Below are 22069 nucleotides of genomic sequence, written 5' to 3' on the forward strand. Positions count from 1 at the left end.
GCCAAGTTTTTGCGTGCATCACCTCACTTCGTGTATTATATCCCACATGCAGTTTATCTCAATGTTTTGCTTACCGTATGCTCTCAGTCCTGGATCTAGGAGACCAGTCCTTGGAGTAGGAGGCGCCTCGTCTCCTACCTCCGCCGATGGTCCTGCCAGTTTTCCACCTTTCCACGTGGTATCTGATCGCGTGGCGTACTTCAGTGTTCATGAAGCAGTAGAATAGTGCCACTGTGAAACCCTGTGAAAGATACATTTATTGCCAAATTGATCTGATGATGTATGTCCTATGTGATTAATGTCGTTGTTCTTCTCAATATTTTTGCGAAGGGATTCATAAATTACAGTCGGAATTAAATACTTTGAAAATATAATCGAATTGGATTTTGTTATTTACAATGTCAATTGTATCATTGGTACAAGCATGTAGCAATTTGATAAAATGTGTATTCGTAAATACAAAGTGAGTTCATTTGAATCAAATCGTCGTCTGAATTGTACCGTAGTGTGTACGTTTTTCTTACATGTACCTAAATCGCAAATATGCAAACAATTAACATCATATAGCTTACGAGCTACTCGGCCTACAGTTTTCGACACATTAATCCATCAGTTAGAAAGGCAAGCATGAGTCAGCGAGCATACAAACGTTGCCACAAGTTCCCAAACTTCATTACGACGCAAACTTGCCACAAGTTTAGTTCTCTTAGGCTCGCGTTTGATTGTTCTCGAAGAGGCTCCATGTTTCAAGTCAAAGGAGTTTCTAAGCAAACATAAACAAGAACTTTTAGACCTCCTGAAATGATCTTGCGGTTGGCTTAAAGTACCTGAGTACACACACTGCCGACTAAACAGTCAACCGTCAGTTGTCCTGATGGCTGGCAAAGAAAATCTAGATTCCACCGAAAGTTATCAGTGTTATGTACGTATTTCAGTAACATTATGTACCTTAATATTATGTACTTGGTGTACATAATATTAAGGTTACACACCTTAACACCTTTGTAACCTATGAGCACAGAATAAAGAGCTATGACTTTGACTTTGAAATCAGTCTGGTACTAGCTAAATAACTTTGTAATGTGCGCACTACCATTCAACTTCATACTGATAGATGAGCTCAAACAAACTATCTGATGATAAAATTTTTCAGTAATCGGGAGTTCTCAGTGTACAACGGTTTTGTGGAGCTTGAGTGCTACTGCCACTTGTTTCACAATCGCTGACCGCGTTAAATGTGTGAACAATGGATTTTATACGAGATAAACTGCAGTCTTGGCAGAAAGAGTTTATGGTCGATGTTAAAGAGTAGTTTGGACTTCGATTTTGATGCAAGCATTTACTGTTTTAGACTTAGAGTTGCAATTATACCTAATTCTATAAAGTAAATAACTAACTGTATTACCATTTGTTTTACAGCGTATACACATTGAGTGTCAGTTGCACATTGATCGTGGCTAGGAACGTGATTCAAGTGAATGTGTACATTTTGAACCCACGCAGTGTGTCTTTGGTTGTTCTTAGGATTACGAAAACCTCGCTATGCATATTCACGCGTGTTTAAGAATTTGCTATTCGCACGGAGCGTCAATAGAAGCTGAATCAATCAACATTTTCAAAAGTACCTGACAATGTAAGGGGTCATAATTTCTTAACACGAACGCTAAAACATCTTGAACTTTAAAGAAGTAGATAAATACATAAATACTCTGTAAAGTGTTCGACGACACTGTACCTATTAAGCAGTTTGGAATTTTTTTCCTGACTGTATAATACATACCTGTGTGGAAAGCATGAGTGCTCTTGTATAGTCGAAGGCATGCGCGAACCAGGAGTCGTCACTCGGCCCACACAGCACGAGAAGGTTGGTGATGCCCAGTAGTGGGATCAGGACTAGAAGCGCTTTCGTTGCCTTCCTATACTGTTCTGTTTCCAGGGTATTTGCTGATCGGAGCTTCGTGATTAATACCTGTTAAAATGGACATGTTTTAGTTATGTATATCGTTAATTGATTGGTCATATCCGTTTTCTGAGTATAGCATAGAAGTCTAACTTAAAAGGTTTCCATTTACAAAACAAAAAAACAATACGTTGCCCGACCCGGAAATCGAATCTCAGGACCTCATTTCCGGCACTCACGTTTCGTAATTGCGCACAATTTTCGAAAAAACAAACAAATGGATGAATGGAAAGGCCAAGGAAAATTGATGTTGTCAATTTATTTCAATTTCGTACCGATTTGTGCTTAATACGATATTCTAATTTCCCCAGGGAAGGTTTAACTTCTGCTAGGTCATTATTCAAATTAATTTAACCCGTGTACCGTTAAGCCTTTTACTGCAAAAAATCTTATCGAACATTTTCGTTAAGGAGAAAAAATATATCGGAGCTTAGGTTACCCTGACATTGATTAAATATTGGATCATCTGGTAATGAAATTGAAACAAAAGTACTTACTTTCCCATTAAATTACTTTTGCATAGGTAATCATGAGTTAACGATATTTTTGTTTTCTCTATCTATAGGTACAATATATGCCTATACCTGTATCCTGTATATACCTGTTCCACCTTATTATAAAACGTAGTTTTAAGAAGTATATCTGCTTTAGTAGGTAATAATAGGTTTAGTCCGCTAACTTTGTTCGGGACGGTGCGGTGGTTTAAAACTGATACAAAAGCTGGTACTTTTTGAAAGCCACGTTATATAATAAGGTGGAGTACGTTTAATGGTCCTATTTAATATTATTTCTTTTTAAAATTATAATCTGTCAAAAGTTCCCGTAGCTAACTTACCCACATAATCCTAATAAGGAAGAAGAGGTTGAGGGCGAGCCCCGCCAGCGCCGGAGCCTTGTGTATCCAGTCCACCTGGTGCTCGTGCATCCAGATGCACATCTTTGTCTCCCCTGCTAAGGCCAGCTGTTAATGCAGAAATATATTGAGAATATTTCAGAATTATATTGCAGTTTTCACATAACAATTCTAGAATAAAGAATACGTTAGTAATAAAAGTAAAATATTATTTAAAAAATGAAAAAACAATCATAAATTATTAAAGTTGCAAGGTTAGGACACGCTAAGTTAGGGATAGTAAACACAACCGTAGCTTTTGCAGTTTCCGATAAGGCGACAGACTGTAAGGATTGTTAAAGTCAAAAAGTCAAGTCGAAAGAATTTCGTACAAGAAAGTCATTTATTAGCTAGGTATTTACTAAAATGTATTTGAGTTCCTTACCCCATCAGCTCCGTTGGAAGGCACAACGTTCACGAAACACCTGCATATCACCCATACTGTGAGGAACACTGCTGGAGCCCCTGTAGATACAAATAAAATAAGTTAGAGAAGGTGACAACGGTTTATGCAATTCTATTTGATCTAAATGGATTCACTACCGGGCGGTTCCAATCGTAATCGATCCTTTATTTTATCAAAAACTTAAAAGAATAGAATTTACTAATACCTACATACAGGCACCTATTTTGGAATTGCTAACTTTATTAGTCATAATGAAAAAAGGGTCCCTAATTTAGGTTGTTTAATCGAGTCCTAATGACGAGGTTATCTACTCTGAAAGATATATTAAACAAGTTAAATAACAAGATAGCAACGATTAACTGGGAACTTTGTTCAGTACATACATAATTGAAGTACTTTCTACAAAACATGTTTAGAAACGCATTGGAGTAAAAAATCGATAAGTACAGTTCAGTACACAAATAACAGTAAATTAGTAAACTATTTAAGTGAAAATTTATAAAGTCCATAGTGTAGATCAAAGACGAAGTTAATATATAATTTAAGTGTTGCTAGCTTTATTAAGTACCAGTGCAAAGTCAAAGTAATTAATTATTTTTTATTAAATATAAATTCACCCGAACTTTGACACCAGTACCAGTTAATTTTGTAAATACAATCGCTACACTTGAGAATCGAAACAAAGCTAATAAGGTAAATAAATAGAGCAAGTTAATTGTTTGTGTGTACAGTCTTCGTCGAATACTCCTCCGAAGTTACAACAACAAACTATAGTAAGTAAATATACGAACAAAACACTTGTACATACATAGGGTTATAAATAAGTGACTTCGGAGAGGCAAAGTTATTTGACATAGCTGTTTAATTGTTATCAATTATTCTAACTCAACTATCTTACTGTGTGATTTCACTATACCATAACAGCGCTTTCAGATTAACGGATTTACCGCTCGGTTCGTTTGTCACGCGCATACTCGATACAATAAACAATTGACAACCAGTACGAAAAAAGACGCCTAGATATTTTTTCCGCTCGGAAAGTGTCGTGTGAGGAAAATATGCTAGTGTGAAAGCGCTGTAATAAATATAATTAAGTTTTGACTAGGTACTTACCCCATCCAATAGTGGTATACACCTTCAGTTTAATGTTTTCAGCTGTGAAAGTTTCCACTACCAGCATGTACAGATAAAGCCCTGGAATTGCCAAATCTTGATAAATTTCCACGTAATAGATAAAGAAGTTATTAATAAATTATGATATAATGTAACGTATAGTTTGCTATACTTATGTTTAGTTTATTTTTGGATTCGTAGCTAGCTTTATAATGTCATCATGTGTTATAATAGATTTTACTATTTGCCGTTGAACAATATAACTATTTACTGTAGTTGTCTTTAAGAATAGTGAAATGTACCTACATAATTTAATTTCATTAAATAGTCCGAACAAAACCTAAATATTTGGATTGGATAGGCTAGCCCGTTTTGAATTATAAAATTACAACAAAAAGTGGCATTATAATTTGTTCATTTTTTACAATTACATTATGTACTTTTATATTTATGTTCTAAAATAAACTAATAGGTATTATTATTATTATGTCACAGCCAGAAACACCATTACTTTCAGTGATTAGGTATAATTTACTGTCCTAATCATATATTAGGCAAAGGACCTCCATATAGTAGGTACCAAAAAATATTCCTATTATGAAGGAGCTATAAATGAATCGATCCCTTGACCTTTTGTCACAAATGTCGTTCCAGAAAGATCTCATGGTCACTTACTGTTGATGAACCGGAGATTGACATTCTCTCTGTTTGCTCAAGGCTCAACGAGGCTGTGTAGATAGGCATATAAAGTCTATCAAGGACATAGATACAAAATGGTAACGATAATGTCACTGATTCTTTGAATGGAAATTGTGAATATCCTTTGTGCAAAAATTTTAGATGAAAATGTCGAATAAATTGTGAAAAGGTCAATTAATTGTGAATCTAATTATTTTACTTTGAAAAGGGTATGTAAGGTTGTGATGTCGTTTTAAAATATTTTAGTTAAATGGAGACATATATACCTACTACATGCATATTTATTTTTCACTATCTTCCGCCCGCGGTTTCATCCGCGTCGCGAGATAACTGCTGTAGAGCCGGATGGTGACAAAAACTATGTGTGTTATTTTCCCGAGTCTAAGCTACATCCTCTCAAATTTTCAGCTTAATCAGTCCAGTCATTCACGCGTGACGGCCAAGGAATGCAGGGATTGATTTTTATACATAAAGATTATATTTATCTTATGATAAAGGCTTCTGTTGCAATTCCTGGCTTAAAAGTACTTATTTATGAAACATACCTTCCACAAGCATCCAGAAGAAATTAGTGAGGTAAAAATAGTGCATACATATGACCAGAATCATACACGACGTTTGATCTTGCTGGGCCTCGTCGGACCAATTCTGAAAACAAAAGACGATATTTAAAAATCGAACGGGCAACAAAACAAATGACTGATAAATTGTAGTGAGCCCTTTAGCCAATCAGGGCTGCATGTTTTTTTTTATCGTCTCTGGAATGCTGGCTGGTTACGGCAGAAATAAGTTCAGTTTTGAGCCTGAAATATTATAGCCTGTCTTCAGGAAAAGTCTGATACTCCTTTCTTCATTCCGTGAATGACGTTATGATTTATTTGACACCTCTAAAAGCACCACATTTTCTACCCAATTTATTCAAAATATTATGTGTGTGTAATAGTTATGTACAAGTCTATATTATTCAGGATTGAATAGACAGCCAACTGTGACGGTTACTACAAACGTACGTCACCCTTGTCTCATAAAATGTCCAAACATTTAATATATTAAATTAGCTTTTACGAGTTAGATGGGACTCAACAAATTCGCTTTATTTGATTTTATGAAGCTCGTATAAAATCTAGATTGAATATATTAAAGTGCTTTACGCTGTTGGTGGATTTACGCAGTAAAATGTATGTTGTACAAATAACCCTGTGTATTAATTCTACATGTATCATACTCAAATATTGTGACAAAACATGGGAGAGTTACGATAAATCACACACTCATATGGACATTCTGCCTCTTATTTTTATGACTACTAATGAGTTGTTAGGACTATTATAATACAACTAGTGTTAGATCAAATCATAGAATAAAAACAATAAATACCATTAGAAAAATATCTTCGAATATAAACTTAACAACGAAAAAATATGCGACATCATAAGTTAAAAAATATCGAAAACAAATCGTTTAACCTTAAAACCTTATAGAGTAATCTGTACATTTATGTGAGAGTTAAACTGGCCATTATTCGCTTTAAGTGTCCTATTAATTACTGGCCGTTAACTACAGCTTTCCCGTTACAAAAAGTAGTGGGTAATTTCCTAGGGCGCCTCGATTTTCCGAGTTAAAAACTCTACTCGTATTTCTAGAGAAATAAAAACACATTTGTTTGTGAAATCTGGTAACGGTCCAACTGCATTTGTATTTTAAATAGTGAAAGAGAATGGTTTATTGTTAGTTACGTCCGTTAATGGGTTTATTTGGTTGTAATGTCAAAGCTAATTTAGCTAATTACTAAACCACTGGATTTTCTATTTTAGTTTCGGAAATAGGACTGTGTTTCTGACTGATCCTATTTCTATTGTAGTAGAGAACTGTACTTTAATATATGGCATATTTAAAATTATATATTTCATGACTTTGAACCAACCCCCATCAACAGTCTATGTACCACACTGTCTAGAATTACATATGATGTTCTGAACATTTATCAATACAAAAAAACATATTTTTAAACAATGCTTATCTTTTATATACTAAACACCTTTCAAAAATATGAATATTCCATTACGAATAAAAGCTTTTACAAACCCACCCCGATACTTTCATTTTTATCTATCTACATATACCCATGAGGATTCAATTACGCTATGTGAGATGAAAAGCCAGTTGTCATCGCGAAGGGTACTTGCCCATTAATTAATGACGCTCATACGACCCTTGTCCACGCATGATGCTTTGTTACGGGTAGAGCTTTTGTCTAACGCAGCATTTACTTGATGTAGGATTTAATTAGAAAGCATTATTGGCTGTTGACAATGTTTTTTATTCAGAAAATACGCGAGAACAAACGAGGAATAAAGACCGAATCGCTACAGTTTGTAGAAAGATAAACATTGCTGTGAAACTATAAATGAACTCGAGATGCGATCTATAAAATATTACCGAATAAATCAGCCACGTGATAAAGCCACTTTCAAACAATTGTAACAGATGACCTTGGAAATCTTAGCACACTCGATGCAGTTCATAAATTTCGAAGCAAAATGTAAAAAATGGAATATAATTCACCAGTCTTTATAGCATGTTTACAAAAACTGAATATTTTATTACAATGAAAGCGTAAATATTCAAATATTTTGATCAGATATTATTTATTCCAAAAAAGATTTGGCGTTATGCTTTTGTTATTCTTAGAGTAGCCAAAGAGTATTTTCTTTCGAGGGCGTTTTAAATTCAGATAACCAAAATGAATGGCGTGCATTTTTTTAAATCCCGAAATGACCCTAAAGTTCAAAGACTTGAGGTTTATGATGGGGATAAAATTCTCTTTGGTACTACATTTTAAATTAACGACGTTTATATTTCTATTTCTATAATCAATGCTATGAATTTTGATTCTCTTTTATCTGCGGCACGTATCTTTATTCATGACTTGTTCATTAGGCACAAAAGGGATAGCTATTCATTTTGAAATACTTCCTTCGTACCTACCTACTAGAATATTCTATACAATGTTGGCCATTTCGGTAACCAACTTGGATGAAACAACTGTGGTTTATAGTTTTTATACAGTGTACGAATTATGTACTCCTGCCAAGAAGTATGTTTTAGCACGATGCTCAAATGAGCGTATTTGCATATTCAGGCAGTTCTTGGTTGAATAATTAACTTTATATTGCGAAAGTTGTAAAGTACACCAATATTGTTAGTTATGAAAATGTGCTGAGGTTGAAGTAATAATTTTGTATTACATAGTAGTATACATGTTGTTATAAGAAAGTTTGAACGAGATGAAGGAGATTGTCGAGTTTTGTCAGTCATTGTAGCTATTTCGCCAGCTTGAGAGTTGTTGTGAACGCGGGGGAGCGAACACAGAGACCAACTTGAAGTATCTAACTTCAAATATTATGTAGATGCTCTCTATATGGAATGGAAATCTGGGGACGAGCGTGAGAGATCATTTGCTAGGTTTCAAATAGGAAATTATAATGGATTGTTCACAACTAGTGCCGCTATGGAAGCTCAAGTGCTCAACTTAAAAGTTTATGTGAGCAATGCCCGACAGTGCTTTTATGTAGATACTCATTTTCGGTGAAAGATTTTTTGATAAATGCAAATTTAAAATTTATAAACTTAATTTAAAAAACTACTTTGGTAAAGTAGATCTACATTAAGTATTACGCGATTTAACTTTCGCTTATTGATATTAAATAAGAGTTAGCGAACAAACAGCTTGCAGGGTACGAAATAACGAAATAATCTGAGTTTGAAACTTTCGTTAACAGCGAATATTTACAGTTTAAAATTAATTCCAGTTTTTGCATAAAATAGCAGACTGGAGGTAACTTTTAATACACATTTCGTATTTAATATAAGTAAGAGTATTGTTTTGCGGAGTTCATGCTTAATTTCATAGTTTCATGACATTGTTAATGACTTGATAATATCTTTTCAAATTACTGTTATAGTTGTTGCTTTATGAATAACAACGTACCTGAAAGTTTTACAAATAATAGAAAGCAATAAACTTTTAAATGTAAAACATTAACTGTTACTGGTTTTAAGATAATTGTATTAAAACACGAATTTATATTTGTATCAAGACGTAAAAGAACAGATTAATCCAGAAGTCGCAGGTATAATTTACTCTGGGTCTTAAGTCATTCAAAAGTAGTATGGGTACTAACTATTAACTATGCAAGTAGGTACCTATGGAGTGAAATTCATTTACCATGAAATAGTATTTAAATAACATTAAGATCTGATATTATATTTAGCAGTAAATAAAAAAGAGCAATAGTACCTACTGGCTTTAATCCATACAAAAATTTTAGTTTAACGAGTTTCAGACTTTTCTAAACATAATAAAAAACTTGTGTTTGACACGCTGTCGTTTTACAAATTACGTTGTGTCAACATAACTAATGTGTGTTGACTGAAAAGCTTTGAGTTCAACTGACATTATGTACTCAAGATGAATAGGTTTTTTTTTTATCAACGCCATAATAATGGGTTGGCGAATAATACATCACGCCTTATCCACGCAAACTCTTTATACTATTGTACTAGAAAACAAATGACAATCGTGGCTAGTATCGTGTTTGATTCATTTATTTAGAGTGTAATATATTGTTTCGAGGTAGGTACAATTAAATGAAAAAGCGACTATTAAACAACACAATGCCTAAAAATATTTAAGACTGCTGTAGAAATTCTACGAGATCAAAATGAAATTCCGTATAACAAGCCATTATAAATCAAAGTCCAACTTAATTCATCAGTTAAACCTCTGTTTGCCGTCGCTATCTAACAGATAAGAAGGTACTTACTTGTAAAGCTAAGTTTAACACCCAACTGCAGGCAGACAGAATATACGTAGACATAAGGTTGGTATGTATAGTATTCCTTAGACATCGCAGGTCTCTGAAAATGAGAAAATAATATTAGTTCAAGAGAACGAGAGATGAACGTGTATCTTAGATATAAGGTATATACGAGTTTGTATGTCTTCAGAATAAATATAAGGCATAATTATAATTGTTTTGAACAACGCTTTGTTCTCTTTGAGAAATATGTTGGAGTTAAGACAGCCCGCATGTTCGTTAACGTGCTTAAAGGGCACGTAATGACGTCATTATATTTCGGTCACAGGACCACTTAGTCCAATATTTAAAAATATTAAAAACTAGCTGTTGCCCGCAACTTCGTCTGCGTGGGTAATATAGAATCGTCAAAAAAATATTAAAAATAAACGGTTAAAAATATTGACTTTATACTATTTTTGTTAACAGTGATAATTACTTGGTACTTTATCATTTTCTAGAAGTATAAATTTAAAATAGCAAAATTTGTTAAACCTTTGCGACGAAGTTTTTGCTGTCGATCTGTCCACAACAATTCGACCAAGTCACGGCTTTACCACACATACAAGTTTTAAGATAAGACCAGTTCAAACCAGTTTCTGTAATCCTTTGAGTGAGTAAACCTCTTCTGTATAGGAAATGCTTGAGAGAATAACTTTCCATTCTAGGAATAGAAAGCTAAAGCTAAAGGTGATAGACTTGGGGCTAAAGCTATTACGAAGTAGTGTTCCGAGTGGTCAATATTTGATGGAAGTCATTCCTGGTAAGGAGGAGTAAAATTATAAATTTCTATAGAAATGGAGGTAATCTATATCGACGACATTTTTTGAAGACTGGGGTGTCTTAGATAACGTTTTTAAAATTAATCAATTAAGTAACGTCAGGAATTTTCAGGAAGTTTAAAAACGATGTAGAAATATGAGGAGAACTTTTATTTAATTGTTAGTTAGTTAGTTACAGCCTATTTATCGTCCCACTGCTGGGCACAGGCCTCCTCTCACACGGAGAAGGATTGAGCATTAATCACCACGCTTGCTCAATGCGGGTTGGTGATTTCAGACTATATAGTCCAGGTTTCCTCAAGATGTTTTCCTTCACCTTTTTATCAGCCATTGGTGTCTAAGATATACTTAGAAAGTACATACAAACTTAGAAAAGTTGCATTGGTACTTGCCTGACCTGGATTCGAACCCGCGCCCTCATACTCGAGAGGTTGGTTCTTTGCCCACTAGGCCACCACGACTTTTCTTATTTAATTGGCGAATGGCTATCTTTCAGAACCCCTGAGCAATCACCTTTCATAATTAATTTCTTACTTGTCAAATTAATGTGTAAAGAAAATTCTGTCAGTCACTTGCCGTGTTAATTTTCTACCTACTCCAGCACTAATTTTCTACGCCGCTAATTTCAGAAACTACACGATTTTGGCTTCCCCAAATTGGTGCTAACTTGCATCCCTCGGGCGGTAATTGTTGCTCAGCTTTACGCGTTAGAGACATTTTAGTACATTCAACCCACATTCGTGCCAAAGAGGGCTCAAATTAGTCCTTTGGCATGCGTTCTACCTTATAATCTTAAATATTATATGGTGACTATTTTCGGTGAAAAGCTAGGTAAATATTAACAAACAACTATAGTGTTTGCTTACTCTTAAACGCCTCATATTATGTCAAAGTTATATACACTATTATTATGTTTCAGTTATATTACACAGGTTAACGTATTTCTAAAGATACAAATTAAGAAGTTTGATTGTAATCTTTGACCCAATTTTGAAAATTACATATGCTAGTGTGTGCTTCCCATTGTCAAATGCTGTTAAACATAAAGCATATTTCACTACGATTTATAAACCTACAAAGAAAACGTGTATAAAAAGATCTTTTCAGACATATTCCAAGTAAGCCGACTTGACGGTCGGACAGTTGCAATAAGTATGCAACTTTAGATGCAGCATGTGCCGGGCCCGCTAACACGTGCCACTGAGACTCTATACAGTATGTTATCCACACTAGTAGGTATTATACATATGTAAAAGTAACTCTGTCTGACTAGCTTTCCTGCTAAAGCTATTGAACTGATTTAAATTATATTTGACATAGTTTACAGCCTGAGCCTATGTCCTTTACATAGGCTACTTTTTATTGTGGTTAAGGTTTTATAAGGGGTTGAATGGGGAGTGAAAGATTATATGGAATTATGGACACTTTAAAGCTAGAATGTTTAAACTTTTTTCTTTGGATAGCAGAAGAAAGCTGTTCCCGAGAAAAATTGCAATTATATTCATATTTCTGATGGCGCCACTTAGACAATCTGTATTGTTTCCCTAATTACAAATTTATGCAAGCGAGGCCGCGGGCAAAAGCTAGTGTATTATATAATATAATAGAGCTTACTGTGTGCCGTCTGCGTAGTCGTAATGCTACATATGCGAGGTAAATTGACTATATTAGTATGCAAGCACTTAAGAAATACCATTCAATTAGCATAGGGATCAAATTAATACTACAATTCAGTGGTATGTCCTGAGGGAACTATGTGCATACTGCCGGAGAATTTAGTGCATGTATCAGTTCTCTATCTATCTCTAAATTAATTCAGCGGTTTTATCGGCAAATCTTACAGACACAGTAGGTATGTTAAAAAATACGTTATTTTTTTTTGTAACTCTATAGTTTGGCATATTATCAAGCTATATTTTAGAAAGTTATTTTCACACTGAGAAAATGTATATTACATCTTCATGGTAAATTTTTATCTGGCTTATCCGTTTATTTTTACCGACGTTGTCGCATTTCATATAGAACGTTAGTTCCTTGAAAAATCGAACTAAAATATGAACTAAGTACTAGATCGTTATGCAACCCGTCTGCAATTTGTCACGACTAACTTATACTCCATTATAACTTGGAACTAAGCAAGTTCATAACTTTTTGTCTCCATATCATGAACCATCAAATATGGACATCTAATAGCGTTTAAACGGAACTCACACTTGCGAAGAGATATTTCTCTTTGGATTTTCTAAACGAGAAGTCCCGTTCAGGGAAAATGGGAAGACGAAAAAACCGGAGATTTTTAGGATCCTTTAAGTAGAGAGAATTTGTTATTTTAGTCTGTTTTAAGGAGAACTAATCTGCTAGGTATATATTTTAATAATGTATCTTTACAAAAAATACGTAGGTGGGCAACTCTGGGAATACAAGATTAAATATAAAAATATATATTACAGTATAAAACCTACACTATGCCAGAACATAGAATAATTTACTTCTTTTATGCCTTGAAATCCGGTTCCTACGGGAATGCTAGTATAAATTCTAGTTACGGCGTGGAAAACTGAAAATAAAATGGGAATATTATTTTAAAATTATGTAGAAGTAAGACCAAAAATATTCTGACTGACAAGTAATAAATAATAAAGCTTGGTTCGAACACCAACAACTAAAATACAAGATTTTCCAATTATTTTTGTTTTAAAGTTTACCAAAGCAGAAGTAGACATTTTTATTCTGCTACAACCTGCAAAAAATAAAAATAAATGTAACCTTTATAGTACAAAAACATACGCAAACAGACCAAAGAGTATTTTAGGTCTAATGGAAACACTATGGCCAGCCCATAAAGAGTACTTTAGCGCTCGATATCAGATATTACCATGGTTTGATCGCATCGTTTATATGTATGATATTAGTTAACGACCATAATGCGCGTATGCTGTGCCAAAAGTGATATTCACCATATTATCGCCATTATGTCAAGGGTGATGTCACAGTTCGATTGTGGTACTCATACGAAATGGTACATTTTGTGTAATGACATTTTTTTGTGATATCTCAGGATTTTAATTGCATTCTGAAAGAAGACAGACTACTTAGACATAGTGACAAAATTACAGTAGGTATACTGAGGTCAAAGTCAATATATATTTTTTGTGTAACATTATATTAAAATGTAATTAAGTTTATAAATACACTAGCTTCTGCCAACGGTTTCACCCGCATCCCGTGGAAACTACTTCCCGTACCTTCCTCGATAAATGGGCTATCTAACACTGAAAGAAATTTTCAAATCGGACCAGTAGTTCCTGAGAGTAGCGCGTTCAAACAAACAAACAAACAAACAAACTCTTCAGATTTATAATATAAGTATAGATTTGGGATTATAAAGTACTTTTTCTTCCTACATTCTGCACTATTAGGCGGTTAATTTTTATTTAAATAAAAGTTTTTGTAAAGTATGAGAGAAGCAACTCAAACCAGAGATTCTGCTGGTGTGAGGTGCACAAATCTGGTTTCCTAGCTCTAGCAAACCATAACAAATGACGAGCGAACATTAATAAAATATCCGCGAAATTAGAACCTTTTTGTACAAACGATTTTGGCGGAATCTCTGCATAACAATCTGTTTCATTACCTGCATACTTTTACGGGAAGCCAATACTTTTATGAATACTTATAGCACCATATATTTTTCGTGCAACTAACTGCTACATGCTGGTATCTAGATATTTATACACATGATGGATAGATCGTAAACTTTAGTACATGATACAGCGGCAATAATATCTGGCACTTTACCGTTCATAGCTGGAATATACATTTTAGATGATCGTTAAATTGACACTGGATACTGCAGTTACCATTACATACAGATTTGCTAAATAAATTCCCGCGAGTTATGGCCGCTAAGGGCATTCAAATGTGTATGATCTATGGTTGGAACGTTTTTGACGTTTGAATGGAATATTATAAACTCTTTGGAGCACTTTTCAAGCTGGTTGTCACATCCTTACTAATATTATAAATCGGAAAGTGAGTTTGTTTGTTTGTTTGTTTGTTTGTTTGTTTGTTTGTTTGTTCCGCTTTCACGCCGTAACTACTGAACCGATTGCTTTGAAATTTTGCAGACGTAAAGTTAGAAGTCCGGATTAAATAATAGGGTACTTTTTATCCCGAAAAAAATAGATATTCCCGAGGGAAAACATAAATATTGTTTGCTTGATGGATGGATTGTAGATGGCGCTGTGTGTCGTTTACAACAAGGTAATATATTGCAAACGAATATAAACATGGACATTTAGAAGCTAAATGAAACGATAATGAATCCCCGAAAATGAGGAATTCCCGAGGGATGATGTACAATTTGTTTAATCGTCTAAACTGTTTTTTTTACATCTACTTATATATTGCAAACGAATATGAACATATAAATTTATAAGCTAAATGATACGATAATGAATCCTCGAAAATGAGGAATTCCCGAGGGATGACGTACAATTTGTTTTATCGTGAAATAACTATAATTCAACGAATTACTAATTGGTATAAGTATTAGTTAAGTTATTTAGTTCTTGAGGTATGCGATAGATGGCGCTGGGTGTTTTTAAAACGTGGTAACGATGTGTTTTTAAAATACGTAAGAAGTGGAATGATAGCTTTTTAAAACGTGGTGCCGTTGTTTTTTTTAAGATACGTAAGAAGTGCAATGATATCTCGCGCTTTAACCTGTAGCTCATTGTTCAATCGCGAGCTTCCCGATAGCTCGATAGATGGCGTTGTGCTTTTCTATATCGCGGTGTTAAGGTTCGCCGCGAATTAGTCTTAAGGTGTTTTGAAATCAGTGGGGCCCAGTAGGGCCAGGGCCAGCCGGGGCTGCGGGTTGTTCGAAAGAGATACCGCGGCCCTGGTATATAAAAGGCCTAGGACGGAACACGACGATTTTAGTCAGTAAGAGTCTGACACTCCCTCATCGCTGCTAACCCACAGCGGGAGGGGTCATTTGATGATTTTACGCCGCTAAAAAAAAAATGGTGTTTTCAAATAAATATTTTTTTTTGTACTCGCTCTGGAAGCAGTGTCTAACACTCATACACTTATTCGGTGCACTTTTCGACTCATTTACTTGCTGTTTTATCTTTATTCACTGATTTTCGCTTTTTTTTGGTTCCTACCATTTTACATTGAATTGTGTATTTTATAGATTTTAGGTTTTAAGCAGTAGCTGTATAATAGTTAGGTTTAGTTAGTTTAGTGCTTTTTTTCTAGGTCTTAGATTTTTCCGTGGGAATGAGAAGTTTTCTTATAGTTGTGATTTATACCGCAATATAACCGAATTCCACGCGGGCGAAGCCGCGGGCGGAAAGCTAGTAAACAATAATTTACATTTTTTTTTAGAAAGGAAATTGTGAAAAGTATTTATGAAGGAGTACGTAATATTATTTGTATCAAAGACAATTAAAGAAGGTGATATTGTTTCCACTTTTTATTATGTACAGTAAACATACTTTACTATACTAGGTCTAGACGCAAAAAAGCTAAAATATAAAATAAAAACTCGGTCAATAACTAATTTCCTTTCTTATTCAACAACAGAAAATATATTTTTATAGACCTAGTACCTAAACTATTTTAATAAAGAGGAGGTAAAAAAAATAGTTTTATAGATAAAAAAAGGATGTTACAAAAACTTTTTTATTTTTTCTTGATAAAAGATAAAATAGAAGGAACAACCGCAATCAGGGTTACTTGAAAAACTTTATCTTAGTTTGTATTGTTAAGGAAAATGTACCTACAAGTTTTTTTTTTTATTTGTAATGAAATCCCATTTGTGTATCTGACTGTACCTATGTATGTAATGAGATAACGGGCAGTTATTATCTTATATAATAATTATTTACTTATATTACGTGTGCATATTGTAAATAACCAGAATAAACTTTGACGACTTTAATTTACATTTTTAAAGAAAACGCCGAATTAGATCAAGTTTACCTATTTGCTATTGAGTTCATCTCACCAGTTCTCTTCCAAGATTTTTTTGTGACTGATAAACATGATTAAAAACATTATAGAACCAAAGAATTTTGACTACGTTCCTATAATGTGTTTGCAAATCTGATTTTCAAATATCGCCGGTGTGACGTTTTTTATTTACCCAACTCTAAACAAACGGACCTTTTCAGCCGTGAAGTAAGAAAAAAAAGATAAATTCTTCTAAAGATTATTTGAGAAAAATATTACAATACGATATTCATTGACGACGGTTCATTTGAAATTCAATTTGTGAAATTGTAAAAGGTTTTGCGATTCGTAGCCGGTTAGGCACAAAATTGATATCATTTTGCTACCACAATTTGTACACAAATTACATTAATGTGACAACACTGGCTGTTTGGAATCTGACGTTCGCTGTTTGAATAAATGAAGTTTCTTTTTTATCGTGTTCCATTCAATTATTTATACATTTGAAAATGGAAACGTGACTCATGGAACCGAAATGCTTATTTGTTTTATTTTAAGCCATTGGAAATGCGTACAGCAGCCTATATTACGTATAGGCTGTGGTATAGGTAAGTAACATACCTACGTTTTTACATTTAAGTACCTACTCAACTTACTACTATATTTAATTATACAAACAAGATAAGCTGTTTCCCTTTGGCATGTATTTTTTATCTAGGTTTCATGTTTATCTGAGTTAATATTCAAAGAGCCTGAACCCTTGATTTCCCTCTAAATGTCGTGTACCTACCACTAACCCTTGGTAATGGCCAGCATTTTATTCAAAGTCCAGTATAATGCTGTGGTCATTGTCTATGTAGGATTACAAAGGGTCATACGCATTTTGAGTCCAAATTATTGTAGGTACTTTACATGCCTGTGTGTTTGTTTAGTACCTGTGGTGTATAAAGGTTAAAGATGTGTCTAAATAGCCCATTTCATTATTTGGTTAATTATTTTTATTATTTGAAATGGACGATCTATTAGAAAGGTAAAAATAATGAGAGTGTATTTTAAAATTTAATAAAGAAAAATTAGGTAGGTATTACCTTTAAAATTACTAATATTATAAAAGTACAAGTAATTCCATCTGTCAGTCATATGTAGGTACTTCAAACCAAAACCACTGATGTAATTTAGAGCAACGGTAGCTAAAATCAGTCAGTATTAGTGTCGCATATTATGTAGATAGGGCCTTGAGGGCACATTATAGACAGCAAGATTGCCTCCGATATAGATTTAACAGTGGTTCTCATAGAGAAGAATTGACAAAATACTCCATAGCTCATAACTTTATAAGCCTAAAGCTATCTACTAAAATAATAAATGTCTGTTCAAACAAGATATATTGACGCGTTAGTATGAGCCTGCCTTTACGAGGGTACCCGATGTCCTTACGATATGACAGCGATGTAATTCTTTATACCTTTATTGGATATTAGGCTCAAAAGCTCTTCAACTTCTTGTGTCACATAATGTTAGAGAGATATGATGTTATAGTTTCGTTGGTACCTATAGACTTATTTGTTTTTCTGTAACTACAATTATTTTTAATACCATGATATTTAACGCCTTGTTTTGTTAATTAACAGTTAACTTTTCTTTAAATACCTCGTTGGTTACAGGCACATAAGTCAAAAGACAAAAATCATTTATTAAAGTAGGCTTATTAGATTAGCACTTTTTAACGTCAAAATTACAAAAATTACAGCACCCCCAAAATGCCCCCCTTTTCACCACTTCCTAGTGTTATGGCTGGAAAGAAGATTAAAAAGAAGCGGTGAAGAACAAACTTCCCAGCAATAGTAGCATAATAGCAGCATAGTACTACTGCTTCCCACGTGGTCATGGTTTAGATTCCCGGTCGTGCCGCTTTATGTTCGTTCTTAATGTTGAGTTTGTTTAGTAAATAAGCAGTCTTTGTTATACCTGATCAGAATCGATCCAATACTGGTAATCAGAATTCGACCCTAATTTAATAAAATAACATCAAACGATGAGGGAGATTGAACCCAAAATCCGGGATAAGCTTTATTGTACATTTTATTCCCATTACGAGATTACGGTAATGGTAGCCTGGTCACACTACTTAGAATACAAACAAGGGAAGGACTATGACCGTATTCTCGAGTAAATAAACAGGGCGACAACTATATAGTTCATGAACTTAAGTTAAATTCAAATTGATGGTAAAATGAGATGACTGGCAAAATATTAATAAGAGCTTAGGCAAAAATATAATTTACCTAAGACTAAATAAACTTCATATTAATTCAAGGTTTAGATTAAAAAAAAAAGTATTTTGCACTCACTTGCGTTATGCTATCCATACATGATTTAAGCTTAAGGTGATAGAGTAATTACTTTTAAATATAAAAGTAATATTAATATGAAGCTAGCTTCTACCCGCGGCTTCACCCGCGTCCCGGATGCTGACAAAAACTATCCTATGTCTTTCTACTGGGTCTAAGCTATCTCCCCTCTAATTCAACCACTCTTGAGTTATAAAATGTGTAACTAACATGACTTTCTTTTATATACAGATTATATCTATACAAATATTATTTACTTGAAACAAAACGTAGAAATCAGTATTACGCATATCTACAATCTTACGCACTGCTTTGACAAGTGTGATTGATCTACAAATATGAATAAGCGTATATCTTAGAATATTGAATTTGCATCTCATATTCCGATCTCAGGTCACTGACCTACTTACGATGCCTTAGAACGCTGATATTTTGAAGAAAATCATAATATTCTGAAGAGCGATTCCAATTTCAGATTTGGAAATTCCTTCAGTAAAGATATCATGACTAACTGATAATAACACAGATGAATCTACTAATATTGGTATAGCAGACTTCACACATGCCTATGAATTCTAAATTGAATTTATGTATGTTCTACGCAAGGATGAATAGGTATTGGAACACTTGTAGTTTGGAACACATGAAATAGATTCTTAATATTTTTTCACCCTAAAATGTTATAAGTACCTAGTTTAAGTTAGAATTAATTTCAAATGTAAAGTAATGGGAGTTGAAAAAATCTGACTACTTAATATTTACATACCTACACCACAGTATGTAGTAAAGTAAATATATTTAGCGGTAAATTCATTAAGCAAGGAATGCTAAAAACCTGTTTTAAATTAGTGTAGTGGCGCAAACAGTACCTTTAGAGTCACATAATTTAAAATTCAAGTTTTCATAACAAAAGCACAAGAAACATTCTGAAATACATTTTCTAATTTTCATTCAACAAAATACTTTGTCGAGAAAAACTCTTGACGCCATTGTGGCGCTCCCAGACTTCCAATTTATGACGCGATAAGTCTGAATGAGCCGCCCAGCGCGTTATGTCTGACATAAGTAGCGCAATTCTTGTCACACTAACAATTACTAGGTATATAAATGTGGGAAGATTAGTTTTTCGCAATTGTAACAAAAGAATCACTCATGGGCTTTAATAGGGTAATGTTTTATGTTTGCTAACAAATAAAGAATGATACATGTTTGTATTGTTGTGATTAAATGTCAAGATCAATATTGGATTAAGAACACCGACTTAACATATCATCCGTGTTAGCAAGCTATTCCTATTTAAAATTAGTTAACAAAAGCTTGTCGCTATTCAAAAACTACGTTGGCATTCCAAAATTAGGTAAAGAAAGCTCAAAAAAGACTTCTTAAATTAAAAGATATACCTAAAATAGCTTGTAGTTCTTAATAGCTATGTAACGTTGGTATAATAAATATTGCAGGTTTTCACTTACTTGAAATAAAGGAACACGAACACCGCAAGCGATAACACAGCGAGGCTGAGCGAGTAGCCCGCGAGGTAGATGAGGCTCGTGACGTCAGTCGGTGACACGTTAGCGATGCGTTCCGTACAGTTCGCGTAGTTCGAGTAGTTGCGCCAAACGCCGTCCATGCACCAGCGGGAGGCATTCTCTGTGTTAGAAACATTATTTATATATTTATTTATTAACCAATAAACATTACAACAAATATATAGATAACTAGCCGTTAAGTTTTCCCGCGGTTTCACCCGCGTCCCGTGGGAGCTACTGCCCGCATCGGGATAAAATATAGCCTTTTTTCTCGCAGATAATTTAGCTTTCTAATGGTGAAAGAATATTTAAAATAGGTCCAGTACTTTTTGAGTTTATCCATTACAACCAAACAAACAAAGTTTTCCTCTTTATAATATTAGTATAGATAATAAATCGTCATCAGTATTACAATTATCTGCCTAGCCTTTTTCCTACTATGGTTGAGTTTGGCTTGCAGGTTAACCTTATGTAACTGAATTCTTTGCACTGACTATAAGTGACTGCTTATTTGACCTCCTGTACCTATCATAAGAATGATCTTTAACTTAAATATCACTGTTAGAACATTTGTTTAGAGGTAGAAGAAGGTATGGAGCATAATAATGTGACGTTAAAATGTTAAAGCGGTAGAGGTAACGTTTACAATATTACGCAATAATTTTCGGGATCTTGTGGTTTGCCTTTGGTAAACCCTAAAATTTTGGGTTGAATACCGTTATTATGTAAAACGGAACGTTTCGAGAAAGTTGCAAAATAGACCACTACCTTGATTATTATGAATTTTATGTTAGCTTAATACATGTTTTGAAAATTATAATTGTCATGGGTTTGTTGTTTGTCATAATTAATGTTTACAAACGAGGTTTGTTATAAACTAGCTGTTTCCCTCAGTTTCTCTCGTAACCCGAGGGACTGTTTGCATCCGGTTAAAAACTATAGTACAAACAGGGGTTCAAATATTGCCCAAACAAACTTATTTAAATCGTAAAACAAACAAATAAAGTCACTTTTGGGGTTATAAAATAACATTATTTTGAATAATTTGCAATTTGGTGAAACAGTTTAAAATTGCTTTGCTTTTGCAATTCACTAATTTAAACAGATATTATGAAACTGTAACACAAAGTTTATAAAGGTTATATTTCGCTGCCACAGAATCATATTTGAAAAAAGAAAATATGCGAAATAAAGACAGGGGGAGCTTAGAGTAAATTTTCAGCATTGAGAGAATAATAAAATGGTAAAAAATATCATAATCCTTTCAAATACCCTGAGCCTTTGGGAAACAAAAGAAGCAGGGTTACGTAACAAGGTTGCTAAGCAACGGATTTTACCCTTTTTGTGGCTGGCTGTTTATTTTTCTTACAAAAATCAGAAGCTCTTGAATGAGTATATCAGAGGGAGTGTGAAAGTAGGACTAGTTGCAGAAAAGATGAGAGGCATAGACATGTCATGAGAAAATATGCCACAAAGAGTATAACATAAGTATGAATTTGGATAGACGGAGTGGGAGAGGC

At 33.9% G+C, this 22069-nt stretch overlaps 1 protein-coding gene across 4 annotated transcripts in view; it reads right to left on the minus strand.

Moving 5' to 3' along the window:
- The window catches only part of LOC110370558 (diuretic hormone receptor), a 167572-nt gene that overhangs the window by 3269 nt on the left and 142234 nt on the right, over positions 1–22069 (minus strand). For all 4 annotated transcript variants that reach the window (XR_002429250.3, XM_021326409.3, XM_049845015.2 and 1 more), the window contains exons 3-10: positions 20493–20670; positions 9897–9990; positions 5616–5718; positions 4372–4452; positions 3238–3317; positions 2796–2921; positions 1781–1969; positions 75–241 (exon numbers count right to left, since the gene is read on the minus strand). Coding sequence is in view for 3 of the 4 variants with exons in the window: in XM_021326409.3 (XP_021182084.1) it covers positions 75–241; positions 1781–1969; positions 2796–2921; positions 3238–3317; positions 4372–4452; positions 5616–5718; positions 9897–9990; positions 20493–20670 (1018 nt within the window). In the remaining variant the exon portion in view is untranslated. The remainder of the gene's footprint in view (positions 1–74; positions 242–1780; positions 1970–2795; positions 2922–3237; positions 3318–4371; positions 4453–5615; positions 5719–9896; positions 9991–20492; positions 20671–22069) is intronic.

Source organism: Helicoverpa armigera, chromosome 15, assembly GCF_030705265.1.
Source record: "Helicoverpa armigera isolate CAAS_96S chromosome 15, ASM3070526v1, whole genome shotgun sequence".
NCBI lineage: Eukaryota > Metazoa > Arthropoda > Insecta > Lepidoptera > Noctuidae > Helicoverpa > Helicoverpa armigera.